Raw genomic sequence first — 24,727 nt, forward strand, 5'->3', positions numbered from 1 at the left:
ATGGGGGCGGAGCTACGTGATGACGCGTAGAAGGGGCGGAGCCAGAACGCCGCTGCTGCCGAGCCAAAGGGAAAAGACCCATCTGCGCAAGCGCGTCTAATCGGGCGATTAGACGCTGAAATTAGACGGCACCATGGCGACGGGGACGCCATCAACGGAGCAGGTAAGTGAATAACTTCTGTATGGCTCATATTTAATGCACGATGTATATTACAAAGTGCATTAATATGGCCATACAGAAGTGCATAACCCCACTTGCTATCGCGGGACAACCCCTTTAATATAGACAAATCGCTGGATCCTGATGGCATACACCCCCAGGTTTTAAGGGAATTAAGTAATGTAGTAGACAGATCCTTGTTTCTTATATTTAAGGACTCTGTAGTGACAGGGTCTGTTCCACTGGATTGGTGCATAGCCAATGTGGTGCAGATATTTAAGAAGGGGTCAAAAAGTGAACCTGAAAACTACAGGCCGGTTAAGTCTTGTGGGTAAAGTGTTTGAAGGGTTTCTAAGAGATGCTATCCTGGAGTGCCTCAAGGAAAGTAGCTGTATAACTCCATATCAGCATCGGTTTACGAGGGGTCGCTGCTGTCAAACCAACAAGATCAGCTTCTATGAGGAGGTAGGTTCTAGAGTGGACCAGAGAGAGTCACTGGATCTTGTGTATCAGGAAATTTCCAAAGCGTTTGATACTGTGCTGCATAAAAGGTTGGTATATAAAATGAGAATGCTTGATCTGGGTGAGAATGTGTGTAAGTGGGTAACTGGTCAGTGATAGAAAGCAGAGGGTGGTTATAAATGGTTCATACTCTGATTGGGTCACCGTTACTATGTTAGATTGGATATGCTCTCATATGTCACAATTTTGCTTTTTGTTTTTAAAGTGGAGGTACTCTTTAAGGCACTTTCACAAGTCACATATTAAAATCATTCTAGGCACAATAAATTGTACAAGCTCCTCCACATTAAGGTAAAATCATGGTCGCAGAAAAAAAATATCTTTATTTTTATTATTTTTAATGTATTTATTAATGACCTGGTAGAAGGATTGTGCAGTAAAATAGCAATATTTGCAGATGATACAAAGCTATGTAAAATACTACATGAGAGAGGACAGAGTGCAGTTGCAAATGCATCTGGATAAGCTTGGACTTTGGCAGAAAAGTGGCAAGTGAGGTTTAACACTGATAAATGTAGAGTTATGTACATGAGCAGAGGAAATACATCTCCCCATTACATACTGAAAGGGAAACCACTGGGCAAAACTGTCATGAAAAGGACTTGGGGATTTTAGTTAAGTGTAAGCTTAACTGGTGCAACCAGTGTCAGGCAGCTACTGCCAAAGCAAATAGGATCATGGGGTGCATCAAAAGTGGTCTAAGGGCACATGACCAGAACATTGTGCACAGTTTTGGGCACCGGTACTGAAGGAGTACATATTAGAGCTTGAGCGGGTACAAAGGCGGGCAACTAAAGTAATAAATTGAATGGGCGGACGACAATGACCCAGAGAGGTTATCAAATAGAAAAAAGAAGGCTGAGGGCTGACCTAATAAGGCTGGCTGCATGCAAACACATGTGACGGTTGTGTGGCATGTAGCAAGTATGCAATAACATTGTATATTTTCTGCGGGCAGCCGATTGCCATGCACTGTCTTGTCGTGTATGTGTGCGTAATATGCTCCAAGATAGAACATGATGCAATTTTTTTGCGCATGTATTTCGCGCAATACATGTGATCGGCAGCATGGGAGCCTATGGCAGATTGGTACAGCGTATTCTGTGCCTGGAAGATGTTGTAACACCACAGTTGTGTGAAGGAGCCCTAACTATATATAAATATATCAGGGGACAATACAGAGATCTCTCCCATCATCTATTTATACCCAGGACTGTAACTGTACCAAGGGGCATCCTCTACGCCTAGAGGAAAGAAGGTTTCTACACCGATATAGAAGGGGGGTCTTTACTGTAAGAGCAATAAGACTGTGGAACTTTCTGCCTGAGGACATGGTGATCGCAAATTCAGTGAGAGTTTAAGAACGGCCTGAACGCCTTTCTTGAGTTTAACGTTACATGTTATAGTCAGTGATTATTTCAGAGGGGCTGTTAATTCAGGGATTATTCTGATACCAGACTTGTGATTTTACCATGATTTTCTGTCGAGAAAGACAATAGGACTTTCTAATGTTAAAAACGCATCACACAAAAATCACAAGTTCATACATTGCGATGTGATAAAACGTAGGCTCCATAGGGAAACATGGGCAATAAAAAAGCAAAATGCAGAAAAATAGGATATGCCGCTTTTCTTTTTTTTTCACACATCGCATGAGTGAAAACATCGCAAGTGTGAAGGCAACCATTGAAAATCATTGATTTCATAATTCTGCGTTTTCATGTGATTTTATCGCCGTGTGAAACCGGCCTTAGATGTATATCAGGAGAAAAGCTGGGTTGACATGGTTATACCCCACAGCTGAGGCAAAAAAAAAAGTATATCTGGAAGACACGGTCATGCGTGTAGCGGGCCCCAAAATACACTAGTGTGCGCCCAGCCTAAGAGGGTTTTGTTATTTTTTCCACAGTTGGTTTTTGTATGGCACTCATCTTGGAATATCTTGAAAATGGAAAGCTTAGGAAGCCGACATCTCATATTTGTGTATTCTATGTAATTCCTCTTTGTGCTGCATTACTCTTTCTACCCACTTGGTGTCTCTAGAAATCCTATTTCAGTTTAATAAGGTAGACCTGAAAAGTTGCAGCTCTAGGTAAGGAGTCATACGGTGTTCTAAAAACACCAAAGTAGCCAACTATGTAATCCCCTTGTACAAGAAGTTAACAGAGCCTCAGAGGTTAAACTTACACTGATCAGACACTCACTGCATGTACTAAACTAAAATTCCATGTTAGTTATTAGAAAATACCTTCAATCACCAACAGATGGCACTATTGTCTTGTTTAACCAAATGAGCGGTTTTATTATGCAGATTTTTATTTTCACACACTTAGGCCTCATGTCCACGGGCACGCATGGTTTCAAAGTGTGGAATCCCGCAGCGGTGTCCACCCGTGCCTGCAGCCATGAGGCTTAAAAAACATTTTTTTACCTGTCCAGAGCTGGTGTGGGTCTTCTCAGTTCATGGCCAGATCATCTTTCTTCTGCACTGCGGATGCGCTTGGCACGCCAGGCGGTGTGCCGCGCGTATGCACAGTACATTTTTTTGAACTCTTGCTTTCCTGCAGATCCACAGCACATCCATAGTGTCAACTGCGGGATGCCACGGATCGGACAGCTTCAATGGACTTCAATGGAAGCAATTAGTGTGGGGATCCGCAGAAAATGGAGCATGCTGTGATTTTCATCCGCACGCCGGGGGAAAAAAAAATGATTACATCTGCATGCTGCATGCGGGTTCTGCAAATCAAATCCGCCCATGGACATTGGGCCGGTATTCTTGTATCTTATCGTCACTGGAAGTGTGGGTGGTGACAAGATACAGGCTGTTTGACAGACCAGCCGCACACCCCTCTCAGGTCCTGACAGTTACTAAAGGAGCATTACCGGGAGTTTCAGCGGCACACAGTCCATTATGGAGGCTTACCCGCGGCTCCAGCAGCAGAACAGCGCCTTCTTCCCTCTCAGCCTACTCCCTTCACTGCCCACCTGGGACCAACAGTGAGGGAGCGGCGCTGCCAGAGCAGCTTCTCCGGCGAGCTGCCTGCATCTGTGGGCTGTAAGGGAGCGCCGGTGGCAGAGCGCCTTCCCCGGCCGCCCCCCTCCACTGGACAGCGGCGGCTGACAGGGGGAGCGGCGGCAGCAAAGCGGTTTCCCTGCTGCCCTCCCTGCACTGGCTAGCGGCACTGCACAGTCATGGAGAGGGGAACCTGGGGCGACCACAGTACACCACTGCATGACAGTGAGTAAAAGAGGTAGGGAGAGGGAAGGAAGCAAGAGGGAAGGACGGAGATGGGGAGGCTGGAGAGGAGCGGGGACCCTGCTATACAACTCCGGGGACAGCGCTGGCATGACAGTGAGTCTAAGGCCTCATGTCCACGGGCAAAAGAAGAATTAAAATCCGCAGCGGATTTTAACTCTTCTCCTGCCCGCGGATACGCACCCCATAGGGATGCATTGACCACCCGCGGGTAGATAAATACCCGCGGATGGTCAATAAAAGTGATTTTTTTTAAAAATGGAGCATGAAAAAATCTGGACCATGCTCCATTTTCGTGCTGGTCTCCCGCGGGGACGGCTCCCGCGGGCTTCTATTGAAGCCTATGGAAGCCGACCGGATCCGTGGAATTTACTCACCTGCTCCAGATCTTCCCTTCGCTGCGGCTTCATCTTCTCTCCGTCGCGGCCGGATCTTTTTTTCTTCGGGCCGGCGCATGCGCGGGGCACGCAACCGACCGGCCCGGCGGATGCGCAGGGCACAAGAAAGAAAATCCGGCCGCGACGGAGAGAAGATGAAGCCACGGCGAAGGGAAGATCTGGAGTGGGCGAGAGGTGAGTTAATTCTTATTTTTATGCCTCATGTCCACGGGGCAGGAGGGACCCGCTACGAATTCTCCATGGAGAATCCGTAGCGGGCCTGATTTTCCCCGTGGACATGAGGCCTAAAAAGAAGGGAGAGGAAAGGAACGAAGAGGGTGGGAGGGAGATGCCGAGCCTGGAGGGGAGCGGGGACATTGCTATAACACTCCAGGAATGGCACTGGGTTGCAGTGTGGCTTACATGGAGGGTTAGGGTGAGGGCTCATTTCAGTGTTGGGGTTAATACTGAAACAAGCCCTAAGTGTAAGCCTCCATCCCAGCATTACCTAAATCCCCAGGCTGCTAGGACCTTCAAGGCTTGACCCAATCGGGAGCTAGGGGTGTGAGAGGGGCATTCCTCCTGTTAAACCCCTAGCTTCCGGTGGCATCAAGGTACACTAATACCAATTGAGCCTGCAAAAGAAAAAAAGGGAACATTTTAAATAGCTTTAGCATAAAATGTTCTGTGACTTCATGTTTAGTATGGCTTTGTGAGGTAAATGGATATCCAATACTTCATTCATCTGAAGCCACAGATCTATACTTGTTGGCAGGTGGGCTTTGTATATTTGCACTACACTGAATGTGGATGTTTCCTTATTTACAGATAACTGGGCAGTAATAAACACCTTTGTAAGTGATTTTAATCCTTATAAGCAGTGTCAGGCAGTTTGAACCATTACTCTCTATATGGTCATCAGTTGAGGTTACTTTAAGCCTCTTTCTTACGGGCTACAAAATCATCACTACAAAACGCATGTATGTGAAGCCATGCTTTCCAATGGGCTCTTTCAAATTAGATGTTTTGTAGCCTGAAAGAACCCAGCTTTCATTTCTTACATTGCTGAGGTAAAATAAAAGCAGCGCTGTGATTGGTTGCTATGGGCAACACAGATTTTCGTTAAAATCTCAATCTGTTAATGTGTTTTTGGTTCGAGTTTTAATCTCTGGCAACGCAGGGTATCCCTGCTAGCTTAATAAGCGTATACGTGTGGCAGCGACGTCTGCCCACACGTGTCTACCCGTTTGTGTAGGAATAGCTTATGATGTGCACCCCTTACCCTATAAATTTTCGGGATAAAACGAAGCCCATGTCCTTCCTCAAGATGCAAGCTATCTCCCTGCCAAATTTCATCAAAATGGCTTCAGTGGTTTAGTTGTGAAAAGGTAACAGACAGACGGTTACTTTCACATTTATAATATTAGTATGGATGGATATACATTTACTGCACTGAATAAGATGTTTGCAATTTATACATTTTCATAAAAAATAAAAAAAGCATTTTATAACAATCATATATATAAAATTGTGTAATACTAATGGGTCAAGTCCGTTTCTAACCATCTACTAGTACTGTATATCTACAAATACTGCTAATCGATGTTCATTAGAGATGAGCGAACACACTTGTCCTTTCCTGCATGTTTAGCGCCAATTTTTAGCCAATAACTATGCGGGGAAGGCATTACCACTTCCTGCTGTGACGTGCCAGCCCTCTGCCCACCAACAGCAGTGAGTGGCTGGCGGGATCAGGTGACCGCCGAGTACTTAAACTGGTCCTGCCCACGGCTCGCCTCAGACCCATGCTGGCAGAGGTTAGGGAAAGTGCTGCTGCTGATATAGGGAAAGTGTTAGAGTTGGATCCAGTCTTCAAGAACCCCAACGGTCCTTCTTAGGGCCACTCACTCTTCATAGTGTGCATTACTGTTGTGGCTGGCTGAGAGCAGTAGTGCACCATTTTTTTAAAAAAAAGCATCTAGGCCTGTGCAGAGCATTTCAGCTATAGCATTCTCAGTCTGCAGTACATTAGGCAGATTTCTCACCGCTAAGCAGTACTCTAATTTTTCCTGGCCCACTGCACACCATTTCGGCTATACCGTTCTCTGTGTGCAGTGTATTAGGCATAGTTTTCACTGCTAAGCAGTATTCTACTTTTTCCTGGGCCACTGCAGACCATTTCAGTTATACCGTTCTCTGTGTGTAGTGTATTAGGCAGAGTTTTCATCGCTAAGCAGTATGCTAATTTTTCCTGGGCCACTGCAGAGCATTACAGCTATACCGTTCTCTGTGTGCAGTGTATTAGGCAAAGGTCTCATCGCTAAACACAGTACTCTAATATTTCCTGGGCCTCTGCAGAGCATTTCAGCTATACTGTTCTATGTGTGCAGTGCATTAGGCAGAGGTCTCATTGCTAAACAGTACTCTGAAATGCTCTCCAGGGGTCCAGGAAATATTAGAGATACCATTCTCTGTGTTGGGTGAAGTAGCCGCAGTTAGCAGCACTATTCACTGGCTTTATAGCTTTCTGTCACTGTGCAGAGCGTCTCACAATACCCTTTCCTTGGGTGCAGTGAAGTAGCAGCAGTTATCAGCACTATCCGCTGGCTTTATTGCTTTCTGCTCCTGTGCATAGCATCTCACAATAGCCTTTCCTTGGGTGCAGTGAAGTAGCCACAGTCAGCAGCACTATCCACTGGCTTTAGAGTTTTCTGCCCCTGTGCATAGCATCTCACAATACCCTTTCCTTGGGTGCGGTGAAGTAGCTGCAGTTATCAGCATTATCCACTGGCTTTATAGCTTTCTGCACCTGTGCAGACCATCTCACAATACCCTTTCCTTGAGTGCGGTGAAGTAGCTGCAGTTATTTGCACTATCCACTGGCTTTATAGTTTTCTGCCCCTGTGCAGAGCGTCTCACAATACCCTTTCCTTGGGTGCGGTGAAGTAGCCACAGTTATCAGCACTATCCACTAGCTTTATAGCTTTTTTGCCCCTGTGCAGAGCGTCTCACAATACCCTTTCCTTGGGGGGGTTGAGGTAGCCACAGTTATCAGCACTATCCACTAGCTTTATAGATTTCTGCCACTGTGCAGAGCGTCTCACAATACCCTTTCCTTGGGTGCGGTGAAGTTACTGCAGAGAGCAGCACTATCCATTGGCTCTGTAGCTTTCTGCCACTGTGCAGAGCGTCTCACAATACCCTTTCCTTGGGTGCAGTGAAGTAGCCACAGTTATCAGCACTATCCACTGGCTTTATAGCTTTCGGCCACTGTGCAGAGCGTCTCACAATACCCTTTCCTTGGGTGCGGTGAAGTAGCCGCAGTTAGTAGCACTATCCACTGGCTTTACAGTTTTCTGCCAATCTATACAGCCTCTTTTATCTACAAGTCTCTGCGAGCGGTAAATTACCCCTAGGTATCAGCGCAAGACAGCAGTTTAATTTTTTCAAGTCACAGCATAGAGTCTCCCGTATCTACAAGTCTCTGTGTGCGGTGAATTAGCCCCAGTTCTCAGTGCTGTACCGTGGGGTAATTTATTTGGGGCCTGCTCTATCCTCAATCCGCTATGATGAGGAGTAGGGGTAAGGGTCGAGGACGTGGATGCTGGAGTCCAAGTGAGGGTGTGGGCACAGGCCGAATTCCTGGGCAGGGTGAATCACAGCCAGCTGCTGAGGGATTAGGAGAGAGCCAAGTTTCTAGGTTCCCCAGCTTCATATCACAATTTGCGGGTCAGCGTGGTAGACCTTTATTACAAGCAGAGCAGTGTGAGCAGGTCCTGTCGTGGATGGCAGATAACGCGTCCAGCAATGTGTTGAACCCCGAGTCTTCTACGCAGTCCACTACTCCGGGCCTAGGGACTGCACCTCTGAATCCTCTGGCGGCTCCTTCTTCCTCCCAGCCTCCTCACTCCATGAAAATGACAGATTCTGAGCAGGCAGACTCCCAGAAACTGTTCTCAGGTCCCTGCCCTGAGTGGGAAAAAAAACTGTTCCTCTCTCACCTGAGGAGTTTGTCGTGACCAATGCCCAACCTTTGGAAAGTTCCCGGAGTTCAGGTGATGAGGTGGGGACTTTTGGCAACTGTCTCAAGAGCTTTTTGTGGATGAAGATGATGAGACACAGTTGTCTGTCAGTGAGGTAGTAGTAAGGGCAGTAAGTCCAAGGGAGGAGCGGCTGGACGATGAGGTGACTGACCCCACCTCGCTTGCTAAGCCTACTGAAGACAGGGCTTCAGAGGGGGAGGCAAGTGCAGCAGCAGGACAGGTTGGAAGACGCAGTGGGGTGGCCAAGGTGAGAGGCAGGCCCAGAGCCAAGAATCCCTTAACTGTTTCCCACGGCACCCCCTCGCGGCAAGCCTCTGTGCAGAAGGCTAGGTGTTCAAAGGTGTGGATGTTTTTTAGTGAGAGCATGGACGACCGACGAACAGTGGTCTGCAACCTGTGTCGCACCAAGATTGATTAGTTCTCGAGTGCCAAGACTCAGCCAAACCAGAGCCAGCACTTCCTGGAGGCGGGATTTATGAACCCCCTAACTAGGAAGCAGCGTCTGAAGACTGCAAACAAGTGTGCCAGAGCTTCAAGAGAATTGCGACGGAGCAGACAGCACCTGTTAGGTAAGCTATTGTTTTTTGTTTTGTTTTTTAATGCAGCTAGGGCTTATTTTGGGGGTAGGGCTTATATTTAAAGCACCCCAAAAATCACAGCAAAAGAATGCAACAATCGCAATATCGCCGTGAGAAAACGCAGTGACATCGCACAGAAATTGCTGGAACAGATCTGCGATATCTCTGTCTTCCGTGGGAAAGAGGCATAATATGTTTATCCTACTCTTGACCATAAGTATATTTGGGGTTTTCAATTGGCAAAAATAACATGTCGTTTTCTAGAGGTTTTCTGACCTGCGATAGTCGCCTTTTGTTAAAAAAAACAAAAAACAACATTTTATTGTTTTTTTTCAGTGATTACTAAAGTTTTTTTTTAATTACATCTAAAGCAAGGATGTAACCTAGGTAAAAAGGTTGGTATTCTGTCACCTAGTGCCTTGTTCTTATAGTCCTTTTAATTACCTTCTTATCCTTGTTCAAATCAAAGCCCTACCCCACCAATCACTTTAAACCCCCATGATCAGTTATTATATGTGGGAATGCAGCCAGCAGCCATAAGTTTCCTTCACAATGTTGCAGGGGGAAAAAAAAATTACAGTACACACCACCCATGCTCATCAATCTCATCCAAAGAAATTCATGCAGAATCAATGTGGATTTTAAATCTGCAGCATGTCAATTGTTTTCTGCGGCTTTTCACTAACATTCACCCACTTTCAATGAGTGAGTTAGATTGCACAGCAAATCTGCACCAAAATCCATGGCAAACTTGTATGTAGTATGTGGATTTTAACACAGATCTGCACCAAAATCTGTGCAAACAGTACCTCCCATATAGACATACCTTCTCTTTTATCATTGAATACACCATTAGTTGTGATTTAATTCCCACCTCTATTTGCTCAAATGCAGTCCCAAACTTGCAAGGAACCTCCATCATGCTTCACTGTTGCTTGCAAACACTCATTGTACCGCTCTCCAGCCCTTCCGTGGACAAACTGCCTTCTGTTACGGCCAAATATTTCAAATGTTTACTCATCAGTCCAGAGCATTTGCTGCCATTTTTCTGTCCCCCAGTAACTATGTGCATAGTTGACTTGCTCAGCCTTGTTTCTATGTGAAAGGTATGGCTTTTTGGCAGCGATTCTTCCATGTAGATCACTTCTGGCCAGACTTCTCCAAACAGTAGATGGATGTACCTGGGTTCCACTGGTTTGCCAGTTCTGAGCTGATGGCACTGCTGGACATGTTCCGATTATGAAGGAAAGTATGTGTCTTTCATCTGCTGCACTAAGTTTCCTTGGCCAACTACTGCATCTGTGGTCCTTATTGTCTGTTTTTTGGGCTTTTTCAAGAGCTTGAACAGCACATCTTGAAGTGGGGTGAGGGGGTGGGGGGTGGGGGTGGGGGAGGTGCAACCAGAGAGATAGGGGGGGAAGACTGTGTAGACAAAGTTCTGGGATTGAAGAATGGAAATGGTGGGGGTCGAGCAGGGGGAGGAGTTGTACAGTTAGAACAGAGAAGCTAATAGGACCATAAATAGCATAACGTATACAAATAACCACAACCGTATAATCTGTATGACAAGGAATGAAAGACGTCGGATCAGTAAAGCGGGTGGGTATGAAGCGAGAATGTCTGAAGAAAACTACGATATAGTAACGGAAACATGGCTTGATGAAAAATGTGATTGGGCGGCGAATTTACAGGATTATAATCTCTTCAGAAGAGACTGTGGGAACCAGAAAGGGGAAGAGGTATGTCTGTATGTTAAATCCTACTTAATGCCAAGACCACAAGAAGATATAGGTGTAAGAGATTAGTTACGTGGAATCTTTATAGGTAGAAATACAGGGAGGAAAGACTAATAAAATCCTGATAAGAGTTTTTTTGTTTTTTTTTAATAGACCACCAAAAATAACAGAAGAAACTGAAAACGTATTAATCAGACAAACAGAAGAGGTGTCAAACCGCAATGATTTATTATGGGAGACTTTATCCGGATAGAATATGGGAAGATGAAACCTGTGAATCTCACAAGGGTGACAAGTTCTTGAGAACAATTAAAGATAACTACCTTACCCAACTTGCACGGAAGCCAATCAGGGGTGAGGCCATTCTGGACTTCTTGCTAACCAACAGACCGGACAAAATCAGGGGGATGCAGGTTGAGGGACATTTGGGAGATAATGACAACTAGAAGTTAATTATATTGTGGTCACTAAGTAGGAAGACTTATCATGGAGCGATAACTGAACTTTAGTGAAGCAAAATTTGATCAGCTCAGATTAACTCTTGGCAACATTAAATGGGACAAGATCCTCCAGGCGACAAATGGGAGAAGTTTAAAAACATCCTAATTACCTCATGTGAGCAGTTCATACCCTTCAAAATTAAAAGAACTACGAATAAAAGGAAACCAAAGTGGCTCAACAAGACTAAGGGGGGGCAATAAATGAAAAAAGAAGGTGTTTAAATTACTAAAACAAGAAGGCAGTGAAGAAGCCTGTATTTAAAAAAAAGATAAAAACAGCAAAGAAGGAGGCAGAGAGACTGATTGCCAAAGAGTGCAAAAATAACCCTAAAACTATTTTAGAATTATTTAAACAGTAAAAGGATTTGCACTGAAAGTACTGGCCCTTTAATATATAATGTAGGAGAAACTATAGAAGATGATGGTGAGGAAGGTGAATGTATTCAATAGTTTTTTTTTAAAGTATATTCACAAGAGAAAAAGAAATGTCACACAAGATGCAAGGGGAAAAAATGAACCCCCCACTAAATATCAGCTGCCTAACACAGGAGGAAGTACAGAGTCAGCTAAAGATTAAAATCAGCAAATCACCGGGCCCAGATGGAATACACCAAAGGGTTCTAAGGGAACTAAGTGACGTGATAGACAGATCGCTATTTCTTATATTTAGGGACTCTATTGAGTCCAGTGTTGTACCACTGGATTGGCGCATTGCCAATGTGGTTCCAATATACAAAAAGGGGTTAAGTAGTCGTCTCACTTCAATAATTGGAAAAATATTCAAAGGGTTTCTGAGAAATGCCATTCTGAAATACCTCAAGGAAAACAATGGTATACAGTAACTCATCAGTATGGGTTCATGAGGGGTCAATCATGTAAAACCAACTTGATCAGCTTCTACAATGAAGTAAGTTCTAGGCTGCACCTGGAAGTCTATTGATCTCGTATATCTAGATTTTTCTAAAGCATTTGACACTGTGCCACATAATAGGCTGATATATAAAATGAGACAGCTTGGTCTAGGCGCAAACATGTGTAGCTAAGTAAAGAATTGGTTCGGCGATTGAAAGCAGAGGGTGGCAGTTAATGGTTAGTATTCTGATTGGGCCACTGTTGCTAGTGGGGCGCCACAGGATTCAGTATTGGGCCCCATTCTGTTCAATTTATCAGTGACCTGATAGAGGGACTGCACAGTAAAATATCAATATTTGCAGACTATACAAAATTATACAGGATAATTAATACAATGAAGGATAATGTATGGCTGCAAAATGGACCTAGATAAGCTGGGGGCTTGGATAGAAAAATGGCAAATGAAGTTCAACTTTTATAAATGTAAGGTTATGCATATGGGCAGGAGAAACGGATGTCACCAATATACACTAAATAGGGTACTACTAGGGGAAAGTGAGATGGGGAAAAAAAAACCTGAGGTACTAGTTGACTGTAGACTTAACTGGACTAATCAATGCCAGTCATCTGCTGCAAAGGCAAATAAAATTTTAGAGTGCATTAAAATAGGTATAGGCGTGAGAACATTATTCTTCCACTATAAAAAGGCACTTGTCAGGACTCATATGGAATACTGCGTACAGTTCTGGACACCAGTACTCAGGAAAACATATTGCAGTGCTTGAGGGGGTTCAAAATGGGCAACTAAATAAACAAACGGAATGGGAGGACTGAAATACCCAAATTGGGATTATTTACTCTAGAAAAAAAGACGGTTAAGGGGCGACCAAATAACTTTGTATAAATACATGAGGGGACAATACAAGGATCTCTCCCATGATCTGTTTGTACCCAGGACTGTGACTAACAAGAGGGTATCCTCAAAGTCTAGAAAAAAAGCAGATTTCATCAACAGCACAGAAGGGGTTCTTTACTGTAAGAGCAGTGAGACTGTGAAACTCTCTGCATGAGGATGTGGTGATGGCAAAATCGATAGAAGAGTTTAGGAGGGGACTAGATGTCTTTTTAGAGCACTACAACATTACAGGATATTAAATAAACAGAATGGTAGTTGATCAGGGTATCTTCCGATTGCCGGTCTTGGAGTTAGGAACTTCCCAAATGTTGATCCAGGAATTATTGTGACTGCCATTATGGAGTCTGGAAGAAATTTTTTCCCCTCACATGGGGTAAATTGGCTTCTACCTGATTGGCTTTTTTTGCCTTCCGCTTGATCAAGAAAATGGCGGTGGAAATAGGCTGAACTTGATGGATATTTGTCTTTTTTCAGCCTAGCATACTATGTTTATATGAAACCCCAGTCTGCTTTAAAATCTTCGCCTGAGAAAAACCTTGCTGATGCAGTATAACTGTCTTGTTACTGTGCTTAGTCTTTCCATGGTGTATGACCTGTGGCATGAAACTGCCTTCAACAACCTCACCTTCACAGCACAGTTTGGCTGTTCCTCACCAATTTTAAGCCTCCAACAAAGTGGTTTCTGTTCCAGTTAATGACTGTTTCAACCTGCATATGAAAATGATTATTATTATCACCTGTTCGGTATAATTGGTTAATCATGCACCCGACTATAATCCTACAAAATCCATGATGACTTTGTGCATGTCTACCTGGAAGAACTGATGCTGTTTTGAAGGCAAGAGTGGTCACGCCAGAAATTAATGTGATTTAGATTTCTGTTTTGTTCGTTCACTATGCATTTTGTGAATTGACAAAAATAAACTATTAACACTTCTTTTTTGAAAGCATTCTTACTTTGCAGCATTTTCTTTCTCCACATCTGCCTAAAACGTTTGCACAGTGCTGAATAGTGCAAGCCACATATCTATTTTACTTACTACTTTTCCTAATAGAAGCTGCAACATTTAAATATTTTTTTTTAATTTAGGCAAACGAGTAGTAAATATTGGACTATATGCCCGATTGGCTAGTAGACGTGTCACTCCGGACCGTCCCTCCCCTATGCTTTACCCAATTGGTTGCACCATGTTCCTTCCCCTCCCACAAGGAGGAGCTACCCCTACTTAAACCGACCAGGCACAGACAGTTACCAGGTCTGTCAGTTTGAAATAATGCCTCACAGGGGCTGGTAGTGTAGTTTAGATAGCGGTCACCATCTAGGACCGTATTGTACTTTAGCCAGGTTAGAAAATTTATCATCACAATTTCTAATTGACCTCCCTGGCTCTTTTGTCAGTCTGGGACAATAAACGCCAAGTATCAGGCGTTCAGACTGTTTAATCACTAGCACCTATGTTTGTTGAATAGTGTTCAATTAATGGACCTATCTAACATAAGGATTGCTATGTCAGCTGTCTGTTCATTATAAAACAGCATGGTCAATTGCACTATTTGCAAACCAATCGGGTTGCCTTTACAGTCGACTGTCTAGTGTAAGGCAACAAGATTGATTGCATTATAATCGCAAATCAATCTGTTTGTGTAAATCAGCCTCCACAGTCGTCTGTTTAGTGTAAAGCAGTGTTATTAATTACACTACACTAAAAACCATTCTATTTGCTTTTACATAATGTGCAATTAATCTACCAGCCTTCTTACATTGGCGCATTAAAAAACCAGTTCTTACGCGCAATTTTTGTGCAACTGCTGTTTGCTATTCGAACCCATTGCAACAAAAATTGTGTGCAGTTGATTGGCATCGCACAATTTTTGGGCATCATTCAGTCTTATTTTCGTCCTGATGAAGCAGCGCGCCAAATAATCTGTCTTGCGCTGCGGAAACGCGTTGACGATTAGACGATTACGGACGATCTTGTTCGCCCTGGTCCACATTGGATTTCAGCTAACTATTTATATGTTCATCAAATTCGCAATTTTGCGAATTGACATATATTATAAGTAGCTTGGACTTCTCCTGACTTAATTGTCATTACAAGTCCAGCCTTCTAGCCTGTTTCCGATGATACAGACTTTGACCTAATTTAAGAACTGGGTCTTGTCAGATCGATGACCCTATGGGGAAGTGAATAAGTCTAGTAACAAATAAGGTTACGGACTCAGTACAGTGCTCCCATAAGCGAGTGTACTAGTATAATATTTGTCTAGTGTGGATGATCTAATTGTCATCCACCACTTAGGGTTTTATGAGTGACGCTCTCTAGTTGTTTTGGAACAGTGTCTTTCCATCAATAGGCATGTTCTTATTAATGCATAACAACATGGAGTTATCTCAGTAGGCGCTACCACTTTCTGGTCCCTTGTATACCTGATAACGGCCCGCTACGGTCACCACCTTATCTGGTAGCCCCTCTTATCATTATCAATTTAAATAATATATTAAAATTCTGTATTTGAGTCATTCTAATTACTTAAGCAAATTGCGCTAATCCCATAGGCAATTAATTTTGTGGTTGTTTTGTATGGTTGTCTGTCATTTTGTGTCCGTTTAGGTCGGAACCATCCTGCCTTAGCAGTATTGGTTTTTTATCATTAATATTAATAAAGGTTATATTTTAGTTTCAGGCACTTTCAGTGACAAGTAGTAAATATGAACAAACCATATTTTGCAGCATAAAGTAAGGCTGCATTCACATTACATGAATAGATCATGCTCCACTGTTTTTAATGAAAAGATGGAATGAATTTAAAAAGGGTTTTTCCAAGACTAAAATATAAAATAACCACAGGATAGGTTATTAATATCATACTAATGGGGGTCCACCCCTAGAACCCCTGTTGAACAGCCATTTGAAGAGGCTGTAATGCCCAGAAATTGTGCTACTATACCAATCACGGTCAGCATGAAATGTATGGTGCTCTGTCTGGTATGCAGTGAAGAGGTCGATCGATTGTGGTCTCAACCATCAAAATTCAAGTCCCACAAAACCAGAGGTAAGAAAAAAAAAAACCTTTACAACTTGTCCTACTAATGCTGAATAGATCGGACATCATTACTACTAAAATAATGTAAATTAAAAGTTCAGAACCAGATCATTTATTCAAATTGGATATCCTGGATAAAAAATTGACATGGTTACCTTTTAGCTGCCAGAACTTAGTATATTCCAATGCATCTTAGCATGAAGAGGAATACTCCTCTGTGCATTGTCAAACTACTAACGACCACTTGTCTGTATGTATGTGTGTGAGATTCTTATGCTCCACCCCTGGTAACGCCATCGAAGGACCTACAACATATATAAAACACAGAGTCTGACTGACAGAAGAACAACACAGTTAGAGCTCTTGAAAATGGGAGGACAAAAATAACAAAATAAGAATACAACTAAGCCGTTATCTCAGAAGACACAACTCAGCGGTCCTGACAGAATACACTGACCTACCACCACCACAGAGATCCAGTGGGCTGAAGGCCCTGTGGTGAGGTCACTGCTGTGTGAGGAGCCAAGCTGTGTGTGTAATGTGTGGGGATCATAATGCATGTACCATGTAGCAGAGCTGTGTGGCACATTGCGCCACCAGAAACACTGGTACTATAATGTCCTAATAATTACTAGTACATGTAATAAAGAGGAAACCCAGAATAGTCCACGACACAAGAGATTAATTATTTTCAATAAAACATTTGTTTTAATAAACAAGTAAAAACACAATGCAGTATCTACATCAAAAGGTGATATATTACATATACATAATTCAGATTTATTTTCTCAAGGCAGTAAAGATCTTTTCTTTTAGATCATAAGCTAATTTTTGCCAAGTCATTGTTACACTCTGTCCTCTCCATTTCATTGTTTACCGCTTTACTTCAAAAATACATTCCGGCTTTAAACAATTTACCAAAAAAGGCAAATTATTAAAAATACAGAACTGACTGATACATTTACATGTATAACCCTAAATCAGATGTACAGCAAGTGATTGACAATCTATATCACATTAAAGTGTTACATGTATACATTGCTTGCTGCTTCGTATGAGGGGGAGTGATAGTACCAAACATTGTGAAACAATAAATCAAACGCACTGATTCTATTCAAGTTATTGTGTCATACAACATGGCTGGCATGTGTGGCTGTCCAGCTGTCAAAGAACTAACATGCTAGCAAGTTCTATTTGATGGGATAAGGACAAAATATCAAAATGTATGGACATTATTTTATGTTTGCAAACTTGGGAGTGCTTGACACTGAAGCGGATGATAGTTCGTATGCAGGAATATATCCTCTTCCAGAATTCCTCTACTGCAAGCAAATTGTGAAATGTGAAAAAATGGTTTCCAAGTTTAAAGATTAAATTCTGCAACAGAGGTCCAGGAAAAAAAAAAAAAAAAAAAGTTTAGAGGCAAACCTACTATCACCTACTATCTTCTGGGCCAAACATAGGAGGCAAATCGCAGTCTAAATGGGAGGGGTCTAAATGGGAGGGGTCTAAATGGGAGGGGTCTAAATGGGAGGGGTCTAAATGGGAGGGGTCTAAATGGGAGAGGTCTAAATGGGAGAGGTCTAAATGGGAGAGGTCTAAATGGGAGAGGTCTAAATGGGAGAGGTCTAAATGGGAGAGGTCTAAATGGGAGAGGTCTAAATGGGAGAGGTCTAAATGGGAGAGGTCTAAATGGGAGAGGTCTTTTTCGAATACTGAACAATTCTAAGATGCAGAAGCATTTTCAATTAATTCATTTCATGGCTATGGGGATCTGTGTAATGCTACATGAACTTTGTAAATAAACTCTAGGTAAAATGGCAGCTACAAGAGAATCTATTTTGTGTAAGTAAGCAAAATTTTTAATAAAATGTCACTTTTGCTCTAATTTCTACTTTACAAATCTATAAATATATGGCAAGTTTTACATTTTGGATGAACAGGCCTATTAGAAAAAGGTCAAATATAAAAAAAGCGCTATGGCTTATGCCAAATGATACTTAATACTGATAAAAAAGGGAACACAGAACTATCAGGCAGCAGGAAACAGCTCTCACTTCCCTGTGTCCTTCCATAATACAATGCCTTCAATTCAAGGTATATTGTGAGCCAAATCATTTACATTGCTAAGTTAGGATTTCAACAAGGCTTCTGGTATTATTATATAAAGGCGTTCTATAACGGTTAGGATATGTTCACGTGAAATACAAATGCTGTGGATTTTTCATAGCGGAATTGGAAACGGCAAATCTATAGCATTTTACAGTACAGACTATATGGATGAGATTTCAAGAAATCTGATCCACATGCTGCTGAAAAATTCTGCTGCAAAAATTGACCGGCAGTGCATGTTTTCCATCTGCAGCATGGCAATTTATGTTGTGGATCTTTAGTGCAGATTTTGCCTTTTCAAAGGCGGGAGTGAAATTTAGATTAGAGATGAGCGAGCGTACTCGGAAAAGCACTACTCGCTCGAGTAATTTGCTTTATCCGAGTATCGCTGTGCTCGTCCCTGAAGATTCGGGTGCCAGCACAGAGCGGGGAGCTGCAGGGGAGAGCGGGGAGGAACGGAGGGGAGATCTTTCTCTCCCGCCCGCTCTCCCCTGCGACTCACCTGCCAGCCGCAGCGGCACCCGAATCTTCAGGGACGAGCACAGCGATACTCAGATAAAGCAAATTACTCGAGCGAGTAATGCTTTTCCGAGTACGCTCGCTCATCTCTAATTTAGATCAATATTTGCACCAAAATCTGTATGTTACATTGTGGGTTTTTCCACAAATCCGCACCACAATCCACAGACTGTTTTCCGTAATGTGTGGCTGTTGCCTTATTGTCTCACTTCTTCAGTAAAACAAAATATCACATAATGTTCTACTTTTACCCCTACACGGGAATAGTTTGAAATAATATACAAATATGAGAAACAACGTTAGATACATAGGAAAAGAAGTCTGTGCAGCGGAAACAGTGTAGAATAAAACATCACAGTGCACAATGGTTGAAGACTAAGCAAACTATACAATACATGCTGCCAGGTTCACTTAAAGGAGGATTCCAAGATTAAGGATCTTCCATGAAGCTGCTTCTGTAACAGGTTTTGCATGTTTCAATGACAGCAAGTTAACAAAACTGCCAGAGCGCCCCACACACATCAAGTCAGAAAAAAAGGCAGCTTAATCAATTAGGACTACATTTATCATGTCTTTACAGGACAGGACATTATCCAGGACTTGTAGTGGTGGATTCCATGAAAGTGTAGATCATTGTAGGTCTAGTGGTATTATGTAGAATAATTTATTATCCTTGGCTGAAAAGCTGGAGATCTGCGTAAGTTATATAGTTTTCTGGTTTGGCAGTTTATATAGGGCAGTTGATTGACATCATACTCAAGATTCTAGAATGTTTCTAAAAGGATTTTTTGGCAGTAGCATTATAGTCATTTTGGATTAAATGGAGAACATTTGAGAAAAATGAACAAGAACTGAAAAATTTGGCAAGGACAGCAAAAACTGTAGAGCAGAGGTCCTCAATTGTTTGTACCTTGTGAGCAACATTCACCTTAAGCCTGCGGTCACATGGGGCGTAAAACCCGCGGGTTTTGATGTGGCTTCGCCGCCTGTATTCCGCTGTGGCCATCTCTCCCCATAAGTGAGGAGAGAGGCCGCCACGTAAACAGCGATACAATTCATATGCTGTGGCTTTGAATTTCGCGCAAGTCAGCTGCATGGCGGCTTGGCCACAACGGCTTCTCCGCAGCATGTGGACTTCTTTGCTGGTTAGTCTCGGGCTTAAGATTGCCGGTGGAATTTCCATGCAGAAAGTCCGTACGGAAATTATGCAAAAATTCCGCTCTGTGTGAACCCAGCCTTAAGAGATGCTCAAGAACCACAAAATTAATTCCAAAATGGAGTAGAGAAATGTTTAGGCCAGAGCTACACGGCGAGTTTAGGCACAACACACATCATATAGCCAAAGATCGTTCTATGGCTCCGCTATATCACATCCTAATGTAAAATGAATGCAGTTGAGTTGTGACTTGCAAGTTGCTGTGACGGAACAATCTCAAGAAATCCAATAATCATGAATTTCTTGCGATTATATTGCAGCAACTTGTGGGTTGCAACTGACCACATTCACTTACATTAGGGTGTGATACACAAAGACCACAGTCAGTCAGCATATGTCCCTAGTGTACATGTGGACAAATAAGAAACTGAAATATTAATCACTAAATGCTTGCAGTGTGAAATTTAACACCAGTTTTATGCCATCCTATCTGGCACTCTTTGGTGGTTCGGATAGGTCTGCAATAATGTCAATTGCCAGTACATATGGTCATAACTCAGGATTCCCATGGTGAGCCACTGGTTGGGAAACCACTGCTGTAGAGGGTGGAGAAGCTTCTTGGTTCCAAGAAAATTCAGCTAAAACTAATAAAAGTTAAGTGTAATTTACTAAATCACATCCATTTTTGTGTCATTTTCCTAACAAAAGTTGTAATCCTGATGTGCAACTTCAAAATCAGTGGCCTTCTCATCCATACAACTTTATAGTTCAACAGTTGTGCAATGTACAAATGTTTCAGCTTCAGGTGTAAAAGTACAACATATCTGGTACCTAGGTTTGTCAAAAGTGTTATTACCAAGTGCCTGCACTTAAGTTATAGCTCAAGCATCAAGACGCGGGTGCGAGACCACAGGACTGCTATGACGTATGAATGAGAAGGTTGTAGGTTTGTGATGTTTACATGAGGATCACCACTTCTGTGATTGTGAAAACAGTACAAGAAAGACAGTGATGTAATGTATAAAGTGTGGTTTCAATCCTTTGTCAGGGATTCTGCTTTCCTGTGCCATTTGGGGAGCAGGAAAGGGGGATCCCCACAGCCAAAAGACTCTTGGAGCGGAACTGAACAGCACCAAATGGACCCCCATTGACTATAATGGGTCCGTTCTCTCTCCGCTCAGCTGCCCGGAGTTTAGCTGGAAGAAAAAGTGCTGCATGCTGCGATTTTTCTTCTGGTATTTTGTGCCGGATCAGCGGCGGAACCTCCAATTGGAGGTTCCAGCGAGATGTGAAAGCACTCAAAGTCTAACAAATATCTTTCTAGAAATCAGCCAAACCCACATCAGTTCTATCAACTGTTTCTCTTAAGTTTTGTGCAACCATCCACTGACCAGACATTTATGGACAAAAACATGGCAGGGCCTGTATAGGCCAATACCAAAACCGCAAGCTTGCTATTTTACTTATATAATCAAACCAGGGAGAGAACACAATATCGGAGCCCTGTGAGTTTCCATCTTTACGGAAAAATGGAAAACATGATAGAAGCTTAGCCTCCACAGACAACTAACTGTACAATGAAATGATTGGTCCCGTAGGTAGGAGGTACTTGAGTTTTCTGTTCAGTGAAAAATATGAATCAAGTGAAGAGTAATGCATTGGCCAACATGAATACTATATGAAAATCATATTACCGAATAAGTATACCAAAGATGTCATGGCACATTAGCATGGAGTTATATTTCGGCACTACAGCTCATCTGTCCTATACTGGATCATGGCTGAAGTATACGTTGATCTTTATTTGTGACATAAAATACTTCTATAAAAAAAATGCAAAACAACATTCTTGGGTTTATTGGCCACGTCACGTAGTCATCAAATGTCTAATATTCATTTGTGTCAGTAATGCGGACCTGAGTAAGAGGCAAGCAGGAAAACCTGCAATACAGAACCCTCGTGAACTAAAATTAATGCTGCTAAATGTGAGGAGCTGTACAAGGAATGCAAGTAGTATCATAAACACAAAGGACACATATGTGGAGCAGTTCTGGAGGAGTTATGGCATATGGTTACACGACAAAAAAAAAAGTTCCGTCATCTGTTCACAGATGAATAAAGTGCATTGCAACTCTTGTAACAGTCTACAAAACACTCACGAAAACTCAGCACATCTTGCTTTTCAGTTCAACATATTGTGTTACAATGCTGGATCTCGTGAGGACGTCTTTCCTATTTACATCTTCCGTAAAGAGGCCATTTCCTTTTAGAAGTGCATTCCATGGCAAGTCAAATGGAATGTGTGGACACTTCTGACTGCTGCCTGATGTAGGTCTGGAAGCTCTTGTCTCCTATCGGATGCTCTCTTAAGAGAATGAAAAGCAAAGCCATTAGAAAAATCTCAAGTACGACATATAAAGTCATACAAAACATAAATAAAAGGTAACCATGTGCCAAAACGGTGCAGCTATTACAACATATTTACAATAATAGTATCTTGCAACCCATTTTCATATCCAGTGCTTCATTTTGCTTATCAGTAAAACTGAACACAGACATGGCATGTCACAAAAAGGCAAAAGGAGTTTACAAATTTAGTAAAAAGTGCTATTTTTTATTTGGTCAAAAAAAAACCAAAACACAGCACCAAATCAACATTGGCTGTGCCCGATTTGTCCCATTCACTTAAACAGGTTATTAGATAAACTGCTTCTAACCCCTTAGTGATCGGCCAATTTCGCACCTTAATGACAAAGATACTTTCCCATTTTTTCCCATTGTCATATTGAATGTTCCATAATTTTTATTTTTTAATCAACATACCTATATGATGGCTAGCTTTTTGAGGGACAAGTTGTATTTTTTAATGGCACCACTTTGGGGTCTGTGTAATGGATTGTAGAACATTTCAGATTTAAAGATTTGGGGGCAGGGGGGGGGGGGGGGGGTGTAAAAAATAAATAAATAAATTCCACCATTGTTGTGGGGGTTTGTTTTACTGGCATTCATTCTGCAGTAAAAAAAAAAAAAACAAACAAAAAAACCTACTATAGAAACTCAGTATTGCCGTAATCGTGCTGATCCAAGGAACACATTGTCACGTGTACATACATACACACACGATGAATATGAAATATGCATCCAACACCACTGTATAAAAGTAGAGGAAGGCAGATTGAAAGGTCAAGATCTGTAACAGTTATGTAGGGTTTGTGGCAAGGTATACTGTCCGAGGTGCTCAAGTGGAATATGTGGCATATCTATGGGACTAGAACTCTTCCAGCTGGTAAGTGAGACTAATCAAATAGTCATTCCACACATATGGAAAGGAATAGCTTTTATATTGTTTGGTATTATCACCCACACCAATATTAAGCACTTTTTACATCCTTGCTGTGTGAGATAAATAACTAAATATATTTTAATTGTTGGGGTCCCTACCAGCATAGATACACCCCTTACGTGTGTGTATTTATTTTTATTATTTAAGAAGCATTTTGTGGGAAAAAAGTTGTGTTTAATTTCACAGCGTATTTTCTTTTTTACTAAAAACTTTACTGAAATCTTTATCACGATTTCTTTGTCCCACAAAGGGACTTTAAGATATGATCATTCGATTGCTAGCATAGTACACTGTTTCATTTCTGTCATATGCATAGTATACTTCATTATATAAGCCTATCAGACTCTGCTGGAGGCAGTGTTTGATAGGCTGAATGATATGGTAGACTTAGAGGACTCTGTTAGGCCTGCTGCTATGGCAACCCATCAGCACCCAGCGATTGCATTCCAGGGTGCTGCAATGTGATCCTCTCCCCGACTTACATATCATGATCACCATTTAAAGGACATCACAAGCTGCTGCAGCCAATCACAGAGCCCAGCGCTCAATCACTGAGGTCCAAGATTGACTTCAGCAACCTGTGTTGTCCCATGAACAGAATGCTGCGGCCTGCAAACACTGCGAAAATGGGAGATCCAGAGCTGCCGGTACAAGAAATGTGAAGACCCAGAAGAGGAGAGTATTAGTTTATTATATTTTGGCATAAGTGATTAATTTTTTTTTTTAATGCATATCAAACAACTCCTATTACTGTGGCAACCATCTAAAAACGTTACACCAAGGAAAGACTCCCTGCTGACAATCATATTATCCGCAGCCAAGCTACTCATCCCTCTAATGTGGCAGAACAAAGAAGCCCTTCCCTAACCCAATGGGAAAACAAAATACACCAAATATACCGCTTTCAGGAACTCATAAGCTGGGAGAACAGCACCAGAAATAAACTTTTAAAATTTGGTCACCATGGATTGATATTAAAATTAACCAGAAGGTCACAATAATATAAATCTGGTATCCCACTTCCACTTTACTCAAACACATCCCCCTCATCCATTGAGGGTTTCACATACAGTTATGGAGGAAATACCTCAAAAATAACCAAATCGCAAGTCTTTAGGCCAGAATCTATGAAGAACCAGCGTAGATGACTCTCTACCCCTCTCACCCTCACCTTCCCCCCTTTATTGGTTTATAGGTTACAGTTTTTATGGTTATTGACACCACCATTGTCTTATGATGTGCTTAAAAGACATAATTCTTATAGAACTAAAATATTTATGAGAACTTCCATGAGTGTTTTAAACTGTGACAGAGTGAGACACGCAGGTCTCGCAAGAGATACAATCATCAATATACGTTTCTTCCTGTATGTTTAAAGAATCTGTATGGATAGGATTCTCAGACTTATATGTTTTATTAAGCATTTCTTAATAAAAACAGATTATATAAAACAACAACTCCTTAAACTGCGGATGAGCTGCAGTATGAGATACAGTACACTTGTTTTTTGTAATTCTAGATAAAAACTTCAAGGTCATGGCATAAAGCTATCTTACATTATTTCTGCAAACAAAGCAAACTATTAGATGAAGCATGCAGACTGGCTGGA

At 42.1% G+C, this 24,727-nt stretch overlaps 1 protein-coding gene across 2 annotated transcripts in view; it reads right to left on the minus strand.

Annotated features, from left to right (window-relative positions):
* Positions 1-21,609: 21,609 nt before the first annotated feature.
* The window catches only part of RASA3 (RAS p21 protein activator 3), a 161,841-nt gene continuing 158,723 nt past the window's right edge, over positions 21,610-24,727 (minus strand). For both annotated transcript variants that reach the window (XM_066577243.1, XM_066577239.1), the window contains exon 24: positions 21,610-22,140. In XM_066577243.1, the coding sequence (XP_066433340.1) occupies positions 22,065-22,140 (76 nt within the window). In that variant the 3' untranslated portion in view covers positions 21,610-22,064. The remainder of the gene's footprint in view (positions 22,141-24,727) is intronic.

This window comes from Eleutherodactylus coqui, chromosome 1 (assembly GCF_035609145.1).
Source record: "Eleutherodactylus coqui strain aEleCoq1 chromosome 1, aEleCoq1.hap1, whole genome shotgun sequence".
Lineage (NCBI taxonomy): Eukaryota > Metazoa > Chordata > Amphibia > Anura > Eleutherodactylidae > Eleutherodactylus > Eleutherodactylus coqui.